General features: G+C 56.7%; 1 protein-coding gene across 3 annotated transcripts in view; it reads left to right on the top strand.

The window, feature by feature from the left end:
• NRBP2 (nuclear receptor binding protein 2) overlaps positions 1 to 16,270 on the top strand; it is a 30,404-nt gene that overhangs the window by 2,718 nt on the left and 11,416 nt on the right. For 2 of the 3 annotated variants that reach the window (XM_042785919.1, XM_042785916.1), the window contains exons 2-9: positions 12,764 to 12,886; positions 13,223 to 13,324; positions 13,579 to 13,668; positions 14,585 to 14,625; positions 14,707 to 14,801; positions 15,031 to 15,054; positions 15,370 to 15,453; positions 16,110 to 16,165. In XM_042785919.1, coding sequence (XP_042641853.1) covers positions 12,764 to 12,886; positions 13,223 to 13,324; positions 13,579 to 13,668; positions 14,585 to 14,625; positions 14,707 to 14,801; positions 15,031 to 15,054; positions 15,370 to 15,453; positions 16,110 to 16,165 — 615 coding nt within the window. The remainder of the gene's footprint in view (positions 1 to 12,763; positions 12,887 to 13,222; positions 13,325 to 13,578; positions 13,669 to 14,584; positions 14,626 to 14,706; positions 14,802 to 15,030; positions 15,055 to 15,369; positions 15,454 to 16,109; positions 16,166 to 16,270) is intronic. The other variant, XM_042785917.1, reaches the window with a different exon arrangement.

The raw sequence follows: 16,270 nt of genomic DNA, 5'->3' as shown, positions 1-16,270 counted from the left end.
TCGGTGAACAGCCACTCTGTTTAACACACATTCTCTTTGCTGTAAGCACTTCAAGTGTTTTTGCCAATAGGGATTTTCCCTCACTATCCTGATGATTTATTATAATTATTTATTCTCCTCACTTTGCTTTTGCTGTAACTGTGGAGTCCTGTGTGGGATCCACGGCGCTGTGCTGGGTCTGAGGACTTGGTGTTTCAAGGATGGTTCCAGAGAGGTGGGAGAGAGCTGCCTGTGACCTGCCGCCCCTGCGGAGCAGTGTCTGGAGCCTGGAGAGCTGACGTGGGCAGAGGCAAGCACCCCATACGGTGTTTTAATGCTTAAACCATGATGCTCTGTAGTACAGGCTGAGAGGCAGGTTATGATAAATTGCTAATGTGTATGTGTTAATTACATGTACACAAGGATTACGCCTTTGTTTTATACATGGCGGTTGTAGCCATACTCCACTGGGAGAATGCAGAGCAGCGGCTCATGACCCCACTGTGCATCATTACACCATGTTTCAGGTACAGACACAACAGCTAAAATGTGCTGTGGCCCTGGTGCCAGATCTTAATGCCGTGCTGGGTCTGGCCATTCCCACCAAAGAAGAAAACATTTCCCTTCACAGCTTCCTTTGCCTGTTTATGATGCGTATATTCATGATGGATATGAAGTCACAGATTTCCACAAACACTTCAGGAAATAAAAGCACTTACAGCATTTCTGCAACATATGTGGAGAAAGAGTCATGTGAATCCTTCGGTGACTTCATGTTTGGTGTCAGCACAACCCGTGTTCTGCCTCTTTTATTTCTCTCCCTGCTATTAGTGTGAAAGCGCAGCAAAGGAATGCTGCTGTTGTAGACTTTTCCATTTAGGAAGATATGGGTTTTTTCAGCATTGGTTGATGACTTCATTTTCTTTTTCCGTCCACCCTGTGGAGTAAGAGTAGCAAGGAAGGAGAAACGCGGTGTACTGCATATGTTAAAAGTTTTGCAATTTTCCTCGTCTGAGTACAGTTTCCTGAAATAACCCTAGCACCTTGTTACATGGAACAAACTGCTTTTATCCATGCTGCTTTGCTTTTGCAAAACCTTTATCCGTTTGGAAAGGGGACTGTTAGGACCAGTAGGTAGTTGTTGACCCTGCTGTTCATGAGCCCGGTACCACCACGTTGATGTGTAACACAGACTGGGTTCAGGCCATGATTTCAACAACTGCTCCCGCATCTCTCCCATCCATCTCTGGGCGTCCCTGCCTGTCGGTCGTGCCCGTTGTGCTCCTGGCAGGAATGTCCTGGGCCGAGCGTGCTCTGGGATGCCTTTGCTGTTCCTCAGGGCCCTTTCCCTTCGGATGAGAGTGCGTGCTTGCTGTGGCAAAGATGAGCTGTGCTCCACGGGACCAAATTTTAGAGTTGCTTCTCATAACTCCGTCATTGCCTCCGACCCAGCGCTCTGCTTCACAGTGCTGGCAGCTCCGGCACAGCTGCAGATGGCTGCAACAGGACCAGTCGTATTTTCAATTGAAATAGTCCACTGCTCTCCTTTTGGTCACTTTGTTTAGTAAAAGGGTTAATGACTGAATGTGTGGTGATACAGAGCCCTTGAACTATGAGCTTTAACTTCTAAAACCATCAGGATGAAAGAAAGGAAGAAAGAAAGAAAGAAAGAAAAGGAAGAAAGGAAGGAAACGATAATAGAAATAGAAGAAATGCTGAAGCAGAATTTAAAGAAAATAATGTGATATTACAAATTCTGGAAGAGGGGGAGATTTTGAAGTATCACTATAGGTTGCCACAGGTTAGAAAATGAAAATGAAATATGGAAAAAATTATCTAAGCATTTGAATACACAGAGGTGCAAGGGGGTTCCCTTTTTTAGGTATTAATTATGTTTGCAGTTTGCAGTGAGGATAATCAGTTCTGTGATAGATTATTTGGAAGGCATCCAAATATTTAATATTTGCCACCAGAGTTATTTTTAAAAGCTGCTTTGTTGCCAGCCCTCCCAGGAGACTGGGACTTGAAGTGTGTTTTGTTGTGCAGTGCTTTTCCAGAGCAGAGGGGATCAGCTGAAGGACTTAGCTCTTTCTTTTCACACCATCTATTTTTTTCTACCCCTTACTGGTTTTACGGCTTTTGTTTCCTGTTGTTTACCTTTCCAGGATGAGTTTACTTGTGAACCTGCTGACCTCAGCTGATCAGACAGGTTAATGTCATAAGGCTTTGCTCAGTGCTCCAAATAGGAGGTGGGGCACGCCAGGTGGTTTTAATTGAAGATATTTGTGAAAGCACGCTGAAGTTGTTTGAGCTAAGGTGGTATAACTCAGGGATAGATAAACTTTGCTGGAAGCAGACAGTGAAGTCCTCATCTTGGCGTGTATTCTGTGGGTCTGGCAACAAGCAGGACTTTGCAGGCTAGATTTAGTGTCCTCCTCATTACCCTTCCAATTTGTGTGGGTGATGTGTGGGGGCTGTTTTGCCTTTTGCTTCAGGTCCACTTTCCCTGTGCTGCTTTCTCCATTTCAAGGATCCTTTAATCCTTCATGATCTTACCCGGTCATAACAATCCTCTGCCTTGTTCTCACTGCTGGGGAGGGAGGTGACGTCAGCCGAGTGCTAAAGGTTAGTGCAGAAACTCGTCCTTTTTCATGTGGCAACATGCTCTTTTATTTCCCATCATATTCTCCACAAGGATGCCTTTCTGTTTGCAGCTCGTTGCTCCTGGGCTACTGGGTGTGCTCCCAAGGCACTACCTGGCTGCTCTAGCTTCTCCACTGCGTCCCAAATGCATGCAGCTCAGCAGTTCCCAGCTGCTCCTTCTGTGCTCCCTCCAAACTAGTCATGAAAGAGAAGTATTACAATTACCGGCATTCTCCGTGTTTTGTTCCTTTTCCTGTTTTTACCAAGATTTTTTTTTTTTTTTTGCTTTTTCATTGTTTTTTCTCGTGCAAGTTTTTGTTTACAGTGGCCAGACACTGCATATGAGTCTTGCAGGCTCACACACCTTTTGTGTCCCTTGTCTCTCCTTTCTCCTTTTCCTCAGATGTAACCAGAGAACACGCACGGTCCCAGAGGCTTTTATATTTTACTTCTGGGACAAGGGAGGTGTCCCACGGTCATGTTACAAAATGGATTAAAGGATGATCAAATGCTCATTGGTTGGCTCTTCCATTTGACAAGTTAGCATTTGACAGTAAACACGTGAAAGGCAGTGTTTTAGCATTCCCGTAGCAATCCGATACTGGTCAGCAAGGTGGTCTTGTTAGCTTTCACTGAAACTGCGCTGCTGACAGCTCAGCTGCGCAGCTTGGGCTCGCTCTGTGCCAACGCAGCAGGAGGGCAAATCCCCTTCCCAGCGCAGGGTAAATCCCACCAAATTCCTGCTAACTGGGATAATTCTGGCCACTGGTCTCGGGCCTGACTCACAAAGGGTTGCTGTTTGGCCTTTTCCAGCCGGCCTCGGATGACCAGCCAATACAGTCCGTTGCTTTCTGGATGAACGCTGCAAAGCCCGTCCCTGGCGTTTGTCCCCAGGTCAGGCTGGCGAGCGCTGGGATGGAGTGCTGCACGCCCAGCCTGTCCTTGGGCACCTCCCGTTCCCACCCCGGCCCGCCCGGGCTCTGCCTGCCCGCTGCCCGGGCGCAGGCTGGTGGCGGGGACCCTTTCCCTTTCCTACTGCGTTCTGCAGAGCTAAAGGAGTCATTACCCTGCTCTGCTCGGTGCTTGCCAGGTCACACCTGGAACACTGTGTTGAGGTTTGGTCTCTGCTCTACAAAAAAGCTGCGGCCGGGCTGGGGAGGGCCCGGAGAAGGGCCACAAAGGCGGTCAGGGGACTGGGCACGTGAGGAAAGGCTGAGAGGATTGGGTTTGCTCAGCCTTGAGAAGAGCAGGCTGAGGGGAGACCTTATCTCCGTGTTCTGGTACTGAAAGGGTGGCTACAGAGAAGGTGGAGATTCCCTTTTTACGAGGGGTCACACGGAAAAGCTGAGGGGTAACGGGTACACGTTACTCCTGGGGAGATTCTGACTGGACAGAAGAAGAAGATTTTTCACCACGAGACCAACCAGCCACTGGAATAATCTCCCCAGGGCAGCGGTGGGTTCCCCAACACCGGACACTTCTAGGAGTCAGCTGGACAGGGTGCTGGGCCAGCTGGTCTAGACCGGGCTTTTGCCAAGCAAGGTTGGACCAGCTGAGCCTTGAGGCCCCTTCCAACGTGATTTTTCTATGACTCCATGGTTCTCTAACACCCACTGCAAACCTGCTGGGCTGGTGCCACGGGGCAGCATGTGCCTGGGTTTCAGCGACACTCCCAGTGAATTTCCAAGGTGCAGTTCAGCCAGGGAGCAGAGCCAGAGCTTGGCTTCGGCTGACCACAGGCTCGTGTCTCCTTCCCAGGGGCGTGCAGTGCCCTGGGGGTAAAGCAAACAGCTCCCCGGCGTCCTGCCCGGCCCCTTCCTGAGCACCCCAGGCTGCAGGCCAGGCGTGTGTGCAATGGTTCATCTTCTGCCCAGGAAATAACAACGCCTGTATTGCCTTGAGCGTGCAGGATCCCTCCTGACTCATATCTGGGCAGTGGAAAAGTACTCTTCTGTCCCTTTTGATCCACAGTGGAAGGAGAACAGGGATCACAGTGTTTGCTCCAGCAGCTGCTGGGCAAGAGGGAAAGGCAACCGTGGAGGGAGGAGAAGGAGTCCCAGCCCACCCTCCCACAGGCAGAGGGGCCAGGCTGGCTGGTGGCTCTGTTTCTGAGGAGACCTGCTCCACATCTCACTGGGAGAGGCTTCCTCTCCCTGCCTACGGGTATTAAACAGCGACCTCCCCACTGGGGCTGACAGGCAGGGCATCTCCTGGGGATGGATGGATAGGGAGAGTTTGTGGAAAGTGCCCCTCGTGCCCTGGGATGGGAGAGCTCTGCCGCTGCACATCCTGCTGTGTTGGCCGCAAATCTGCTTCCCTCCCTCCGCCTCCCCTCATTATTTTTCCTAGTTGTACGGCTGGATGCCGCTTCTGCTTTCTGCCCACAGCTCTGCTCCTTCTCTCCTCTCTGAGGTTCACCGCTCCTCAAGCGTTGTCCAAGACAAGTGCCTTTCACCTGTACCTGCCTCACTTCGCTCCACGGTTGCGCTGCTGTTAAACCTCAGCGGAGCTCGCCCTGACCCGTGCTGTTGCCCCCCAGCTCTGTAAGCGGCGTGCCGCCATCCCTGCTCAGCTTGGCCTCTCCAGCTGGTAGTGCATTAGCTCTGTATCCATGCTGCTCTGAATTAGTGCTGAGAATATGTTTTTGTGAGAGGTAGGATCAAATGCTCCACTGGAATCAAAATATTTTCCGTCTCATGTGTTCTTTTCACCTGCTAATTGTGTAACACGATCACACAGAGAGAACAGGTTTATCTGGCACCGCAGATCCCTCATCCTGCTCCTGCAGAGCCACAGGACATGGTAGGCTCGATCTGTTCTGCTCTGGACTGTGGATAGCAGTATGGGTGGATGCCACCCAGCTAGCTCTTCTGTCACTGCCTGTGGCGTGCCTGCCACGAGGTGAAATCTAGCCAGCAGCCCAGCCAGGCTCAGGAGCAGATTGCTCTGTAATTAATTGCTCCTGAGCCTGGTCCCGGCCTCCTCCCTGGGGACAGAGGGGATGCTAGTGGCAGGTCTGGTGCTTGAAACGGGGCCCTGGAAGCGGGGAGCTTGGAGCCATGCCGCTGAGTCTCCCAGCTCGGGGGAGTGCGGTGTATGGGCTCTTCACCCAGAGAGTCCCACATGCACAGCAGGACCAGACATGACACCCCCCTGCCCCCCGGCACCCGCTGCCCGTGGCTGCTGCTCCTGTGGGACCTGCTCCAGATTCTGCTCGGCACAGCAGTGATCGGGCAGGCTCTGCCTGCCGCTGCTGTTTGTTGTTTCTGTCCCTTGGTAAGCTGAAGGAAGCAGCACAGGTAACAGAGTGGGGCCTCAGCCCTCTTAGCTCATTTCTTTTCCTTTTATATGCTTAAAAAAAATATTTCCGTGTTGCAACAGTGACCCCTGCCCTGCATGTTGCATAGCATGGGGTGATGGAGAGGGGAGTGCAGCCTCTGTTAGGGCTGGGGAACATGTGCTTTGGAGGAGGCGAGGGGAGTCCAGCTTCAGGCAGCAGGCTGGAAAGGGTGTCCCTGCACAGGCACAGTCCTTCGTCTGTGCTGCTTGCACACTTGGCTCTGAGGGACAGTCTCTGCTGCCTAAGGTGTGTCCCCATGCCTTAGCAGCACCTCCTTGCTAACTGTAACCTGAACAGAAGTCCCTTGAGACGCCCAGACACAGCCTTTACTGTCGCCCAGGCTTATGAGATATGGGAGCGGAGGGCCAGGTTGGGATTTACTCTGCAAAAGTGCTCTCCCAGGCACGCTGTGTCCCCTGCTCAGCCTTGTGGCCCCAGCAAATCCTGCCAGTTCCCAGCGCCAAAAGGGGTAATGTCGTGGTGTCACGAGGAGTCAGGTAAGCTGTGCACGCAGTGAGCATCACCATCTTCGTGTCCGGCTAGCCCTCCTCTCGTTACCAGCAACCAGGGGCTTCTTCTCTGTGCCAGAGCAGTACCGGCACTGCCCCCCAACAGCAGCACACGGGGGGTGTGACCTGTAGCATCAACATGTGTCTGCTGTCTCCGTACAACCAGGTGGGTGCTGGTGCTCCCGCCAGCATGGCACGGCTGGTCCCAGTGAGCCTGGACACCCTGGGGCCCCATAATCCGTGTCACTGCTCCTCCTTCTTGCTTGGTGTTGTGGTTTGGGCCTGATCGGCAGCCAACCCCCGCAGCCCATCACCCTCCCGTCCCCCTCCCCACCTGGGAACGGGGGAGGGGATTAGAGGGGTGAAGGGAGACTCGCAGGCTGAGATAGGAACAGTTTAATAATGGCAATAAAGCGAGAACAATGACGATGATGAGGGGAAAAAAAAGAAATATATAAACAGGCAATGTACAGCGTAACTGCTCCCCACCCCCTAACCAATCCCCAGCCCGTTCCCGGCCAGCGACCCCGAGATACCAAGATCCCACAATCGCAGTCCCAGAAGCGAGAGAGCTCCTTCCCGACCACCCCTCCTCTCTATAGTGAGCATGACGTGCCATGATATGGAATATTTCACTGGCCAGTTTGGGTCAGGTGCTGTGGCCGTGCTCCCTCCCTGCTCCCTGTGCCCTTGCGCACGGGCAGGACATGGGGAGTCGGAGAGTCCTTGAAGTCTCGGTAGCAGCTGAAAGCATCAGTGTGCTGTCAGCATTCTTCCCATACCAAACCCAAAGCTAAACCCAAAACACGGCACTCATCTAGTCCCTGAAAGGGAATATTAACTCTATTTCAGCCCAAACTAAGACACTTGGCTCTCCCTTTGGGTGTCTCTTTGGCTTTGCCCTGTGTCCTCCAGATAGTGGCATTTCTTACCTCCCTGGCCTTCTTTCCCCAGGGCTGTCGGCAGCACCCAGGGCGCTGGCTGCTGCACCAGGGATGATTCTGCAGCCCACAGGCAGGTGGTGGGGCCACAGGCGCTCGCTGGGCTGTTGCCAGCCTGCGGTGGGTGGCGAAGGCTCCATCCTGCACAGGCTGTGTGCCGCAGCGTGCCCCGGGCAGGCGGGAGCTGGGCGGCAGCTCAGGGTGCGAACTCATCTCGGCTCCGGGACGGACAGGGCAAGCGTACAGAGTGCTGGCAGCTGCCTCGCTCTTGTGCCCGTTCACGGGCCTTTGATTCCCAAAACTTCATCTTTTCCCTGGTCTCTGGCTCAGCAGCAGTCCAGGAAATCCCTGGAGAGGTTTGGTTCTCTTTCTTCCAGCCTCGGGCAGCACGGAGGCTGTGGGTCAGCCTGCTGCTGTATCCCCCAGCCTGGCCGGGTGTCTCCTGGTGGCCCCTTTAACAGCCCCTCTCTGTTTCTGTGGGTACAGTGTTTTTTGGGATGCTTATGTGGTGGTGGTGCCTGGGCTCGGGGTGTGAGAAGGAAACACGCTGTTTCCCTCCCCTTCCCCGCTGCTGCTTTGCATCTTGCCCCCGCCCCAGCACTGACAGCCCTGCGTGGGGGCAGAGGGAGCCTGCAGGAACGGGGGGTGAGGGTCGTTGTCCTGCAGCCTCGTGCCTGGCACCCCCTTCCCGGCCTGCCTGCCCCTTTGCTCTGGCCCTCCCGTGGTGCCCGGGCAGCCGCCCTCCCTCCTGGCGCTCTCCCCGGCTGGCCGATGGCACAGCCTGTGCCTGCATTTCCCCAGCAGCCCCTGACAAACCAGGCAGAGGGAGCTTTATCAGTGCCTTTGCATCATCTCTGAGCGACCTCCAGATTATCCTTCCTCTGCACAGTAAGGCGCCCGACCCAAACCCGGGTTTCCAGGCAGGATCTGTGTGTGCTTTTCAGTGGTGCTAATGGTCCCGGAGAGCCAGGGCTGGTAACATGACCCTGCCACTGCTCGGCATTGATCAGGGCCAAGGGCTGAGGCTTTGCCTGCTCGGCTGCCTTGGAGACAGAGCAGTAAACTCATGCCAAACTTTGGAACTTATTTGTGTAAAGTACCTGCAGGCAGGAACTGGGCTCCCTCGTAGAGGGGCTGCCCCTTGGGTTGGAGCTCTGCTGGGTGCTTCTCCTGCCTCTGACAGGCAGGAGGGCAGAGCGGGGAGCGGGTGCGGGAGGAGCACGTCTGTGCTGGGGACTGAGGATGTGGGGTGGCTGCTCAGGCATGGGAGAATGCCCGGGTCCGGTGGCTGGTCCCCATGGCTGTGCTGGGGGCTGGACTGCTCCCCTCTCCCAGAACCTGTCTGCCCCAGTCCCGCTCCTGTGCCGAGGTCCTGGGAGCGGGGCCACTGGCTGGGACTGCTCTGTCCTCAGTGCCCCATGGGTGGCTGGGGTGTCCTGGTCCAGATGGCATGGAGGGGTGCTCGGGGGGGCACGGGAGGGCAGCGGGATGTCCCTGCCGAGAGATGGGGACAGCATGTGCTTGTCCTGGGGATGCGAGTGCAGGTGGCTGGGAGGAAGCAGAGGACTGGCAGAGTGCCCTCTCCTCCAAGACCGTGGCCATGCCTTTTCCCTAGTCTCCTAGAGTGACCCAGGAAAGGTAACAACCCACCTTGTCCTTGTTTTCTTCTCCAAATTGGGTCTAAATGCCAGTGGCACAGAAATGCCTGTCCATTGCTCCAGCCCCATGCCTTCCTTGTTTAACAGCTGCCCTCCCAAGGCCCCAGAACTATATCACTAAGCCTTTTTCTGTGAACTGTTTCAGTCCTTGTTGACGTGAAAAGCTCAAAAGGGAGCGATTTATTGTAAGATGCAATCCGATCTTCTGTAAACCTTCGCTTAGTTGTCCCCAGTGATCTCTCCAGGCTGGCCTCAGCTCCTGCCAAGGGCTTTCTGGAAGCAGCCTGAGCAGGGAGTTTGCCCAGTCCGGTGCTGGAGTTTTGCCTGTTCCACGTGATGCCCACCATTAGCATCATGTGGAGCTGCTGAGGACCCATGAAAGGCATGGCGTGAGACAGTCAAGGTGACCTGTGGCCAGTTCCCTTTGTCCCCAGTCACCTCTGTGATTATAATGCAGCGTTTATTTATTTATGCGGTCTCGGAGCTTGGTGTGCAGGACAGCTGTTCCGTATCAGTTTTATTGTCGTTCAGCACAAGTCTGAGCACGTTCACGCCTGCACGGAACAGAGAACGTTTCCTCCCATCAGCTTGTCTGATGCTCCTCACTGTGTGTCAGAGCCTCCCTGATACCAGCAGATCCCCTCTCCAGAGCCTTGAGCACCAGGGTACCACTCTGGGCTCAGAGAGCTGGTTGTTAAAAGCTGGGAGGCCGCGGCGGAGGGACGACCCTGGACTTCTGCTGTGGGTCGCTCTCAGACAAGCGCCTGTCCGGTTCATCCCGGCTGTTCTTACACTGAGCTCTGAGCTACTGGGAGGCAGCATGGCCTGCCCGGGGACGGGACGGGGCTGGCAGGCACTCGGTTCACCCAGGCCTGGGGACGGGAGGCACGGGGTGCGTGGCCCTGCAGGTTGGGTTCTGCTGTAGGCTCAGTATCTGCATGCAGGAACGTCGGTGGCCCTGCGGCGAGGCAGATGAGGAGGTGGCACCTGAGGTTTTCAGACCCGGCTGTGCCTTTGGGCTGGTCACCAGTAACCTCTGCGCAGAGCTCTTTTGTCCTGCATGTCCTCATGGCCACCAAAGGGCTGTTCAGGACCGTGCTCTCCGTTTGACTCCTTGTTCTCGGCCACTCACAGGTTTCAGGACAGGATTTTTCTCACGTCCATAGGCTGGTTTTCCAGTGGCATTTTTGGGGAGAGGCGGAAGAGCAGCTTCACAGAGCGACCAGCAGACCCTCATGCTGCACGGGCGCTTGCAGCCCAGCACAGCCTCCACAGACCTGCCTCGGCCCCGCGCCAGCTCCCGGGAGCTCCTGCCGAGGCTGTTCGATGCCCCATGGCCAGGCAGCCCCTCCTGTCGCAGCCCACCCTCACCTTCCACCAGCAGCATCAGCCTCTCCAGAAGGACCCTTGTTGGGGGTTCACAGCGGCTGGTGTGGCAGCTGCAGTGGGGGCATCCAGGTGAGGGCTGAGCCGTCTCCCCAGTGCCCCCCAGCACCAGCTCCCACAGCAGTGCCCTTCCTGGGCGCTCCTGTGCTGGAAGCGTTTGCACTGGGAGCCCTGGGAGGCTGCTAGGACCTAATGGGAAGGCTGTGGTCAGCGAGGCCAGCTGGCCGCATCGCTCGCTGTCTGCGCTGGGTTTTGCACGAAGCACGTGGAGCCTGTGAGCGGAGAGGACAAGTAACAGAGGTGCTTTGTGTGTCCGCAGCAGGAACGGGGCTACGAGCTGGGGGTGCTGCGCCTGCACCCACAGCTGCCCCGTGCTGCAGCGGTCCCAGCCCCGGCGCCAGGACGCGGCATGCCAGCCCCTGGCAGCAGCAGAACAATCCCCCTTTTCATCTGGCTGCCGGCAGCTCTGTGCGGTTTGGGGTGCAGCAGGCGCTGCTCACAGGGGGCAGCACCCCCTGGTCCTGGGGTGTCTCTGCCAGTGAGCCCCTGTCAGAACCGGGTGTCTTTCGAGCAGGTTTTCCCCAGGCTGGAGCTGGGACCCAGTGTTCTGGTGCTGCCCTCAAGGCAGGATCGGCATAGACCCAGCACAGGGACGGGGCTGCCATGGCTGGCTCCGTGCTGGATGGGGTCTCTGCAGAGATGCTCTCCACGGGGTCCAGGGATGCAGCTCTGTGACCTCTGGGGATGGGAACTCCTCAGACATACCTCAGGGCATCGGAGGTTGCCCCCAGTCTCCTCAGCATGTTAAAAGAGGTGATGTTATGGCTTTGGTTTATCTGGGCTTTCTAATTTGACCTGTCCAATGTGAGTGTGACCATCAGCCATGGTCAATGGCTCGATATCCAAGTGGAGAGCAGTGACAAGTGGTGTTTCTCAGGGGTCAGTGGTGGGCCCGGACCTGTTTAACATCTTTGTTGGTGACATGGACAGTGGGATCGAGTGCAACCTCAGCAAGTTCACTGATGATACCGAGCTGTGTGGTGCAGTGACACGCTGGAGGGAAGGGATGCCATCCAGAGGGACCTGGACAGGCTTCAGAGGTGGGCCTGTGCAAATCTCATGAAGTTCAACAAGGCCAAGTGCAAGGTCCTGCCCATGGGTCGGGGCAATCCCAAGCACAAATCCAGGCTGGGCGAGGAGTGGATTGAAAGCAGCCCTGCGGAGAAGGGCTTGGGAGTAGTACAGGATGGAAAACTGACTGTGAGCCACCAATGTGGACTCACAGCCCAGAACCCACCCGTGCCCTGGGCTGCAGCCAGAGCAGGGGGGGCAGCAGGGCCGGGGGGGGATTCTCCCCCTCTGCTCCGCTCTGGGGAGACCCCCCTGCAGTGCTGGGGCCAGCTCGGGGGCCCCCAACAGCAGAAGGACACGGAGCTGCTCAAGCAGGGCCAGAGGAGGTCACGGAGATGCTGGGGGGGCTGGAGCAGCTCCCCTGGGGGGCCGGGCTGAGAGAGTTGGGGGGGTTCAGCCTGGAGAAGAGAAGGCTCCGGGGAGCCCTTTGAGCGGCCTCCCAGGGCTTAAAGGGGGGGCGGGAGAGGGGGGGAGGGACTCTGGATCAGGGGGTGGGGGTAGGACGAGGAGGGACAGGTTTAAGCTGACAGAGGGCAGATTTAGGTGAGATGTAAGGCAGAAATCCTTCCCTGTGTGGGGGTGAGGAGCTGGCCCAGGGTGCCCAGAGCAGCTGTGGGTGCCCCCTCCCTGGAAGGGTTCAAGGCCAGGTTGGACGGGGCTGGGAGCCCCCTGGGCTGGGGGAAGGGGGCCCTGCCCAGGGCAGGGGGGGACTGGGTGGGCTTTAAGGTCCCTTCCAACCCAAACCATTCTGTGATCAGCCATGGGTGTGGGTTGCTCCCCCATGGCTGCTGGGAAGTGGGGTCCACGTGGGGGTCCCTGTCTGCGTGCAGGAGTGGGGCTGGCAGCTGTCTGTCACTGCCAGCTTCTTGCTGGGCTAGAAGAGTCAAGAGGGGCTGGCATGGGAGCTGCTCCGAATTGCTGGGTCTCTCCTGTGCCCTCGTGTCCTGGAGAAATGGAGCTGGCGAGCAGGCAGGTCCCGAGGGCCGGGCAGAACAGGCAGCAGGCTGGGGGTTTGCTCCACTCACCGTTTACTGGCCAGAGCCTCTGTGGACTGGAGTCCTCCGCAGGACCAGTAGCAGAGACCGCCCGTGTCCATGCGGGACTTTCCTCCAGTGGGGCTGGGAGCTGTGGGCAGGGCTGCAGCCGGGCTGTCTCACACCTTCCCGTGCCTTGCAGGTGAACCAGGGGAACATGCCGGGCATCCAGAGCACCTTCCTGGCCATGGACACAGAGGAGGGTGTGGAGGTGGTGTGGAACGAGCTGCTCTTCACTGACAAGAAGGCCTTTAAAGCACATGAGGTGAGCCATCCCTCCCCAGCGGGGACTGTGCCCACCTCCCCTGGGACCACCCGCTGCACCTCCCCGGGCGGCAGCGCCGGTCCCTGCTGTCCGTGGGCACCCCTCGGTTGGCAGAGCTAATCACAGCCCGCCGTGCTGTGCTCCCGTCCTCGTGGCACTGTGCTTTCCTTTGGTTTCTCCCTCAAAGACAGCTCCATGTGTGCTCTGTACCCCAAAACCAGCTTTCCCTGTGACTGGGGGCACAGGCTCCTCCCCAGCCCCAGGTTGCCTTGCTCTCAGAGGTGTCCTGCCACATCCCAGGACCTGCCACCTCACCGGTCCTCTCTCTGCCTGCAGGAGAAGATCAAGACCATGTTTGAGCAGCTGGTGCTTGTGGATCATCCCAACATTGTAAAGCTTCACAAATACTGGCTGGATGTGAAAGACTTGAAGGCACGGGTAGGGAGGTCTCAGGGAGGCAAAGTGTCCAGGGGCCTCCAGGCTGGGGGAGGGATGTCAGTGGGAGCCAGGTGGGGGTCCCAGCTCGGCTCCTCACCCTGCTCCCCAGGACTCTCCTTCCTTCTCCGGGATGCTGCTGCCAGCAGCCCACTCTCAGCCATGTGTGGGTCTGGTACAGGCTACATGCTGCTGGCTGTGCATGGCGCTTGGATGTGCAGGGAGGCTGGGAAGCTGATGCCTCTCTTCCCTGTCAGGTCATCTTCATCACAGAATACGTGTCCTCTGGGAGCCTGAAACAATTCCTGAAGAAAACCAAGAAAAACCACAAGGCCATGAATGCCAGGGTAGGTTCCCTGGGAGCACGCACAGGGTGTCCCAGCGGGGTGGGGAGCTCCGTGTCTGCTGGCACAGAGAGGGTCTCTGGTCTCTTACAAGGCAGAGCAAGCGTGTATTGTTGCTCCCTAAGTTACCCAGGGACTCCCCACTGTAGGGAGATGGTGAGGGCTGGAGCAAGAGCAGAACTTCTCCAGAGCAGCCCAGAAACGGATCCTGCTGTCAGGATCTGACCCTGAGCGTAGAGAACCTGCTGGAAGCTGCTGCAGTGAGGTTCAGCTGCGTGATGCCGACTGCTCCTGGGGCTGCATCGTGCTTCGGAAGGCCTGCGTCCCCACCGCCCCCAACGAGGGACAGCAGGCTTGTGGCGAGGTCCCTGCTTGTGTTGAAGGGACCGGTTTCAGCTGCAAACCCACTCAGTGTGGGTCTGACTAACGGTTTTGCAGGCACGTCCCAGCTGGCTGTGACTGAGGAGCTGGGTGACCATTCTGGGGGCCTTGTGCTTGACCTTGCAAGCCCTGCCATGAAGTTTGAGCTGAGTAGCACACCAGTGCAGTTAGGCACTCCTAGAGCTGAGACTCACTGTTGGTGTGTACAGAGAAAACCATACACGTGGACCCCACAACCATAGCTAGCTTTGCCCCCTCTGTGATGTTCCCGTCCATGCTTCCGCCAGGGTTTGGGGGCTCAGCAGAGCTCCGTCTGCTGGTAAGGATGAGTTCTCAGCTTTGATAGTGTTCTTTGGACAGGGGTTGGAAAGGAGAGTGCTGCGGCTGCGGCAGCGTGTGGCTCATCTTTGAGTAGGTCTGCAGGGCTAGTGGAGGGCGGATTTCCCCGGTCACTGGGTAATAGCTAGGAATGACTTGATCCGGCTGTTGGGCTCTGGTGGGTGTCTCGTCTGACGGAGAGCTCTGGTCTCTGCTCTAGGCCTGGAAGCGCTGGTGCACCCAGATCCTGTCTGCTCTCAGGTAAGCTTGCCGTCGCTGGCACTGTCGGCCGTCCCGCTCCTCGCTGGGCCATGTGCTCAGGGCAGCTTTGTGCTTCCCCAGCTTCCTGCACTCCTGTGAGCCTCCCATCATCCATGGCAACCTCACCAGCGACACCATCTTCATCCAGCACAACGGGCTCATAAAGATTGGGTCAGGTAGGAGGCTGAAGGCCTGCGGCTCCAAGTGCTGATGAGTAGGGTCAGCAGGAGGAAGCTGCCCACCGAGAGACGTGGCAGGGTCGTGGGGGGTGGTGTGCTGAGGGGGTTCCGGCAGGGTCCCTCAGGGCATCATCTGTGCAAGGCTTGGAGTTACCTTCTCTTCTGTTTGTGTCCTCTGTTCCATGACTTCTTACTCGCCCGGTTCCGGATCGGCGCTGACCGGCAGTCTGGCACAGGGTGTTTTCTAACGGTGAGTGTCCCTCTGCCAGCACATCGGTCCCAACCCTGGCTTGGACGTCCTCCCCTGAAGACCCCAGGCACTGTGGCATGGGGGAGCAGTCCTGGGCTCTGCAGGCAGGGGGGACCTTTGTCCCTCAGGGATTTGCTGTTGATATCGTGGGAGCAGAGGGGTCTCCCGGGGGAGGGAGCACCCCACGGGTGGTCTGCATGGGCAGGAGCACACACAGAAATCCCTGCTACCTCGGAGCACCCGTCTGAGCTCGCGGTCCTGGGGAAACAGCTTAGGAGAGCTGTGAGGCAGGATGTTTCTCCTTCCCCAATGCAGCCCTCCCGGATGACCTGCGAAGCCCCATCAGGATTGAGAGGGAAGAGCTACGCAACTTGCATTTCTTCCCCCCGGAATACGGCCGTGAGTGCAGGGTCTATCTGCTGGGGGGTGCCCAGAGGGATGTGGAGGGGGATCCCGTGTGAGGCGTGGGTGCAGTATGTTTGCAGCAACACAGAATTATTCAGCGTATTCACAACTAAAGCTGTTGGCCATGATTCACAGAAGATCATGTGATAGTGAATGACTATGTGATAACATTGTAGGTAAAATTTAGTGTTGATTAGTGCAGAGCTATGCATGTGGGAAAAACAGCTGCGCCTACGTGGGAATGGACTGTGCATTAGCAATTACTGGTTAGGAACAAGATCTCAGCATGACCATGGTTGGCTCTGAAAAGGTCAACTTATGGCTCAGGAACACTCAAAAGCATGTAAACAATGAGGGAAAAAGGAGTAAGGAATCTTCGTGCCATGCAAAAATTCATGATGTGATCCCCGCCTTGAATATTTTTGGCAAATTTGAGGGGAATAAATGGGAAAGGTTTGTGCAGGGAACTGTGAGAAAGGGTGTGCTGGGGTGGGGGAAGCAGCCATGAGCAGGGACGTGGGCAGAGGGAGGTCAGGCGTGGGCAGGGGGCTGTGGGGAGAGGCATCTGTAGGGTGCAGGAGGCTGTTCCCAGAGAGAGCGGGTGGTGGCCTGTACCTCTCGCCTGATGTAGTTCTGGCTTGGCTTTGCAGAAAAGGCTGACGGGACTGCTGTGGACATCTTCTCCTTCGGGATGTGTGCGCTGGAGGTATGGAACAGGACGGCTGCGGTGCCTGGGAACCTGCAGTGACCCCTGGTTACAGGGCAGGATTGTTCTTGCTGAGCCTGCTGGGGATCGTGGTGGTCTGGGGAG

The sequence above is a fragment of the Tyto alba genome, unplaced genomic scaffold (assembly GCF_018691265.1).
Source record: "Tyto alba isolate M040663 unplaced genomic scaffold, T.alba_DEE_v4.0 Super-Scaffold_9, whole genome shotgun sequence".
Classification (NCBI taxonomy): domain Eukaryota; kingdom Metazoa; phylum Chordata; class Aves; order Strigiformes; family Tytonidae; genus Tyto; species Tyto alba.
Note: the sequence above shows the minus strand (reverse complement) of the source record. Positions and strands in the feature narration are given on the sequence as shown.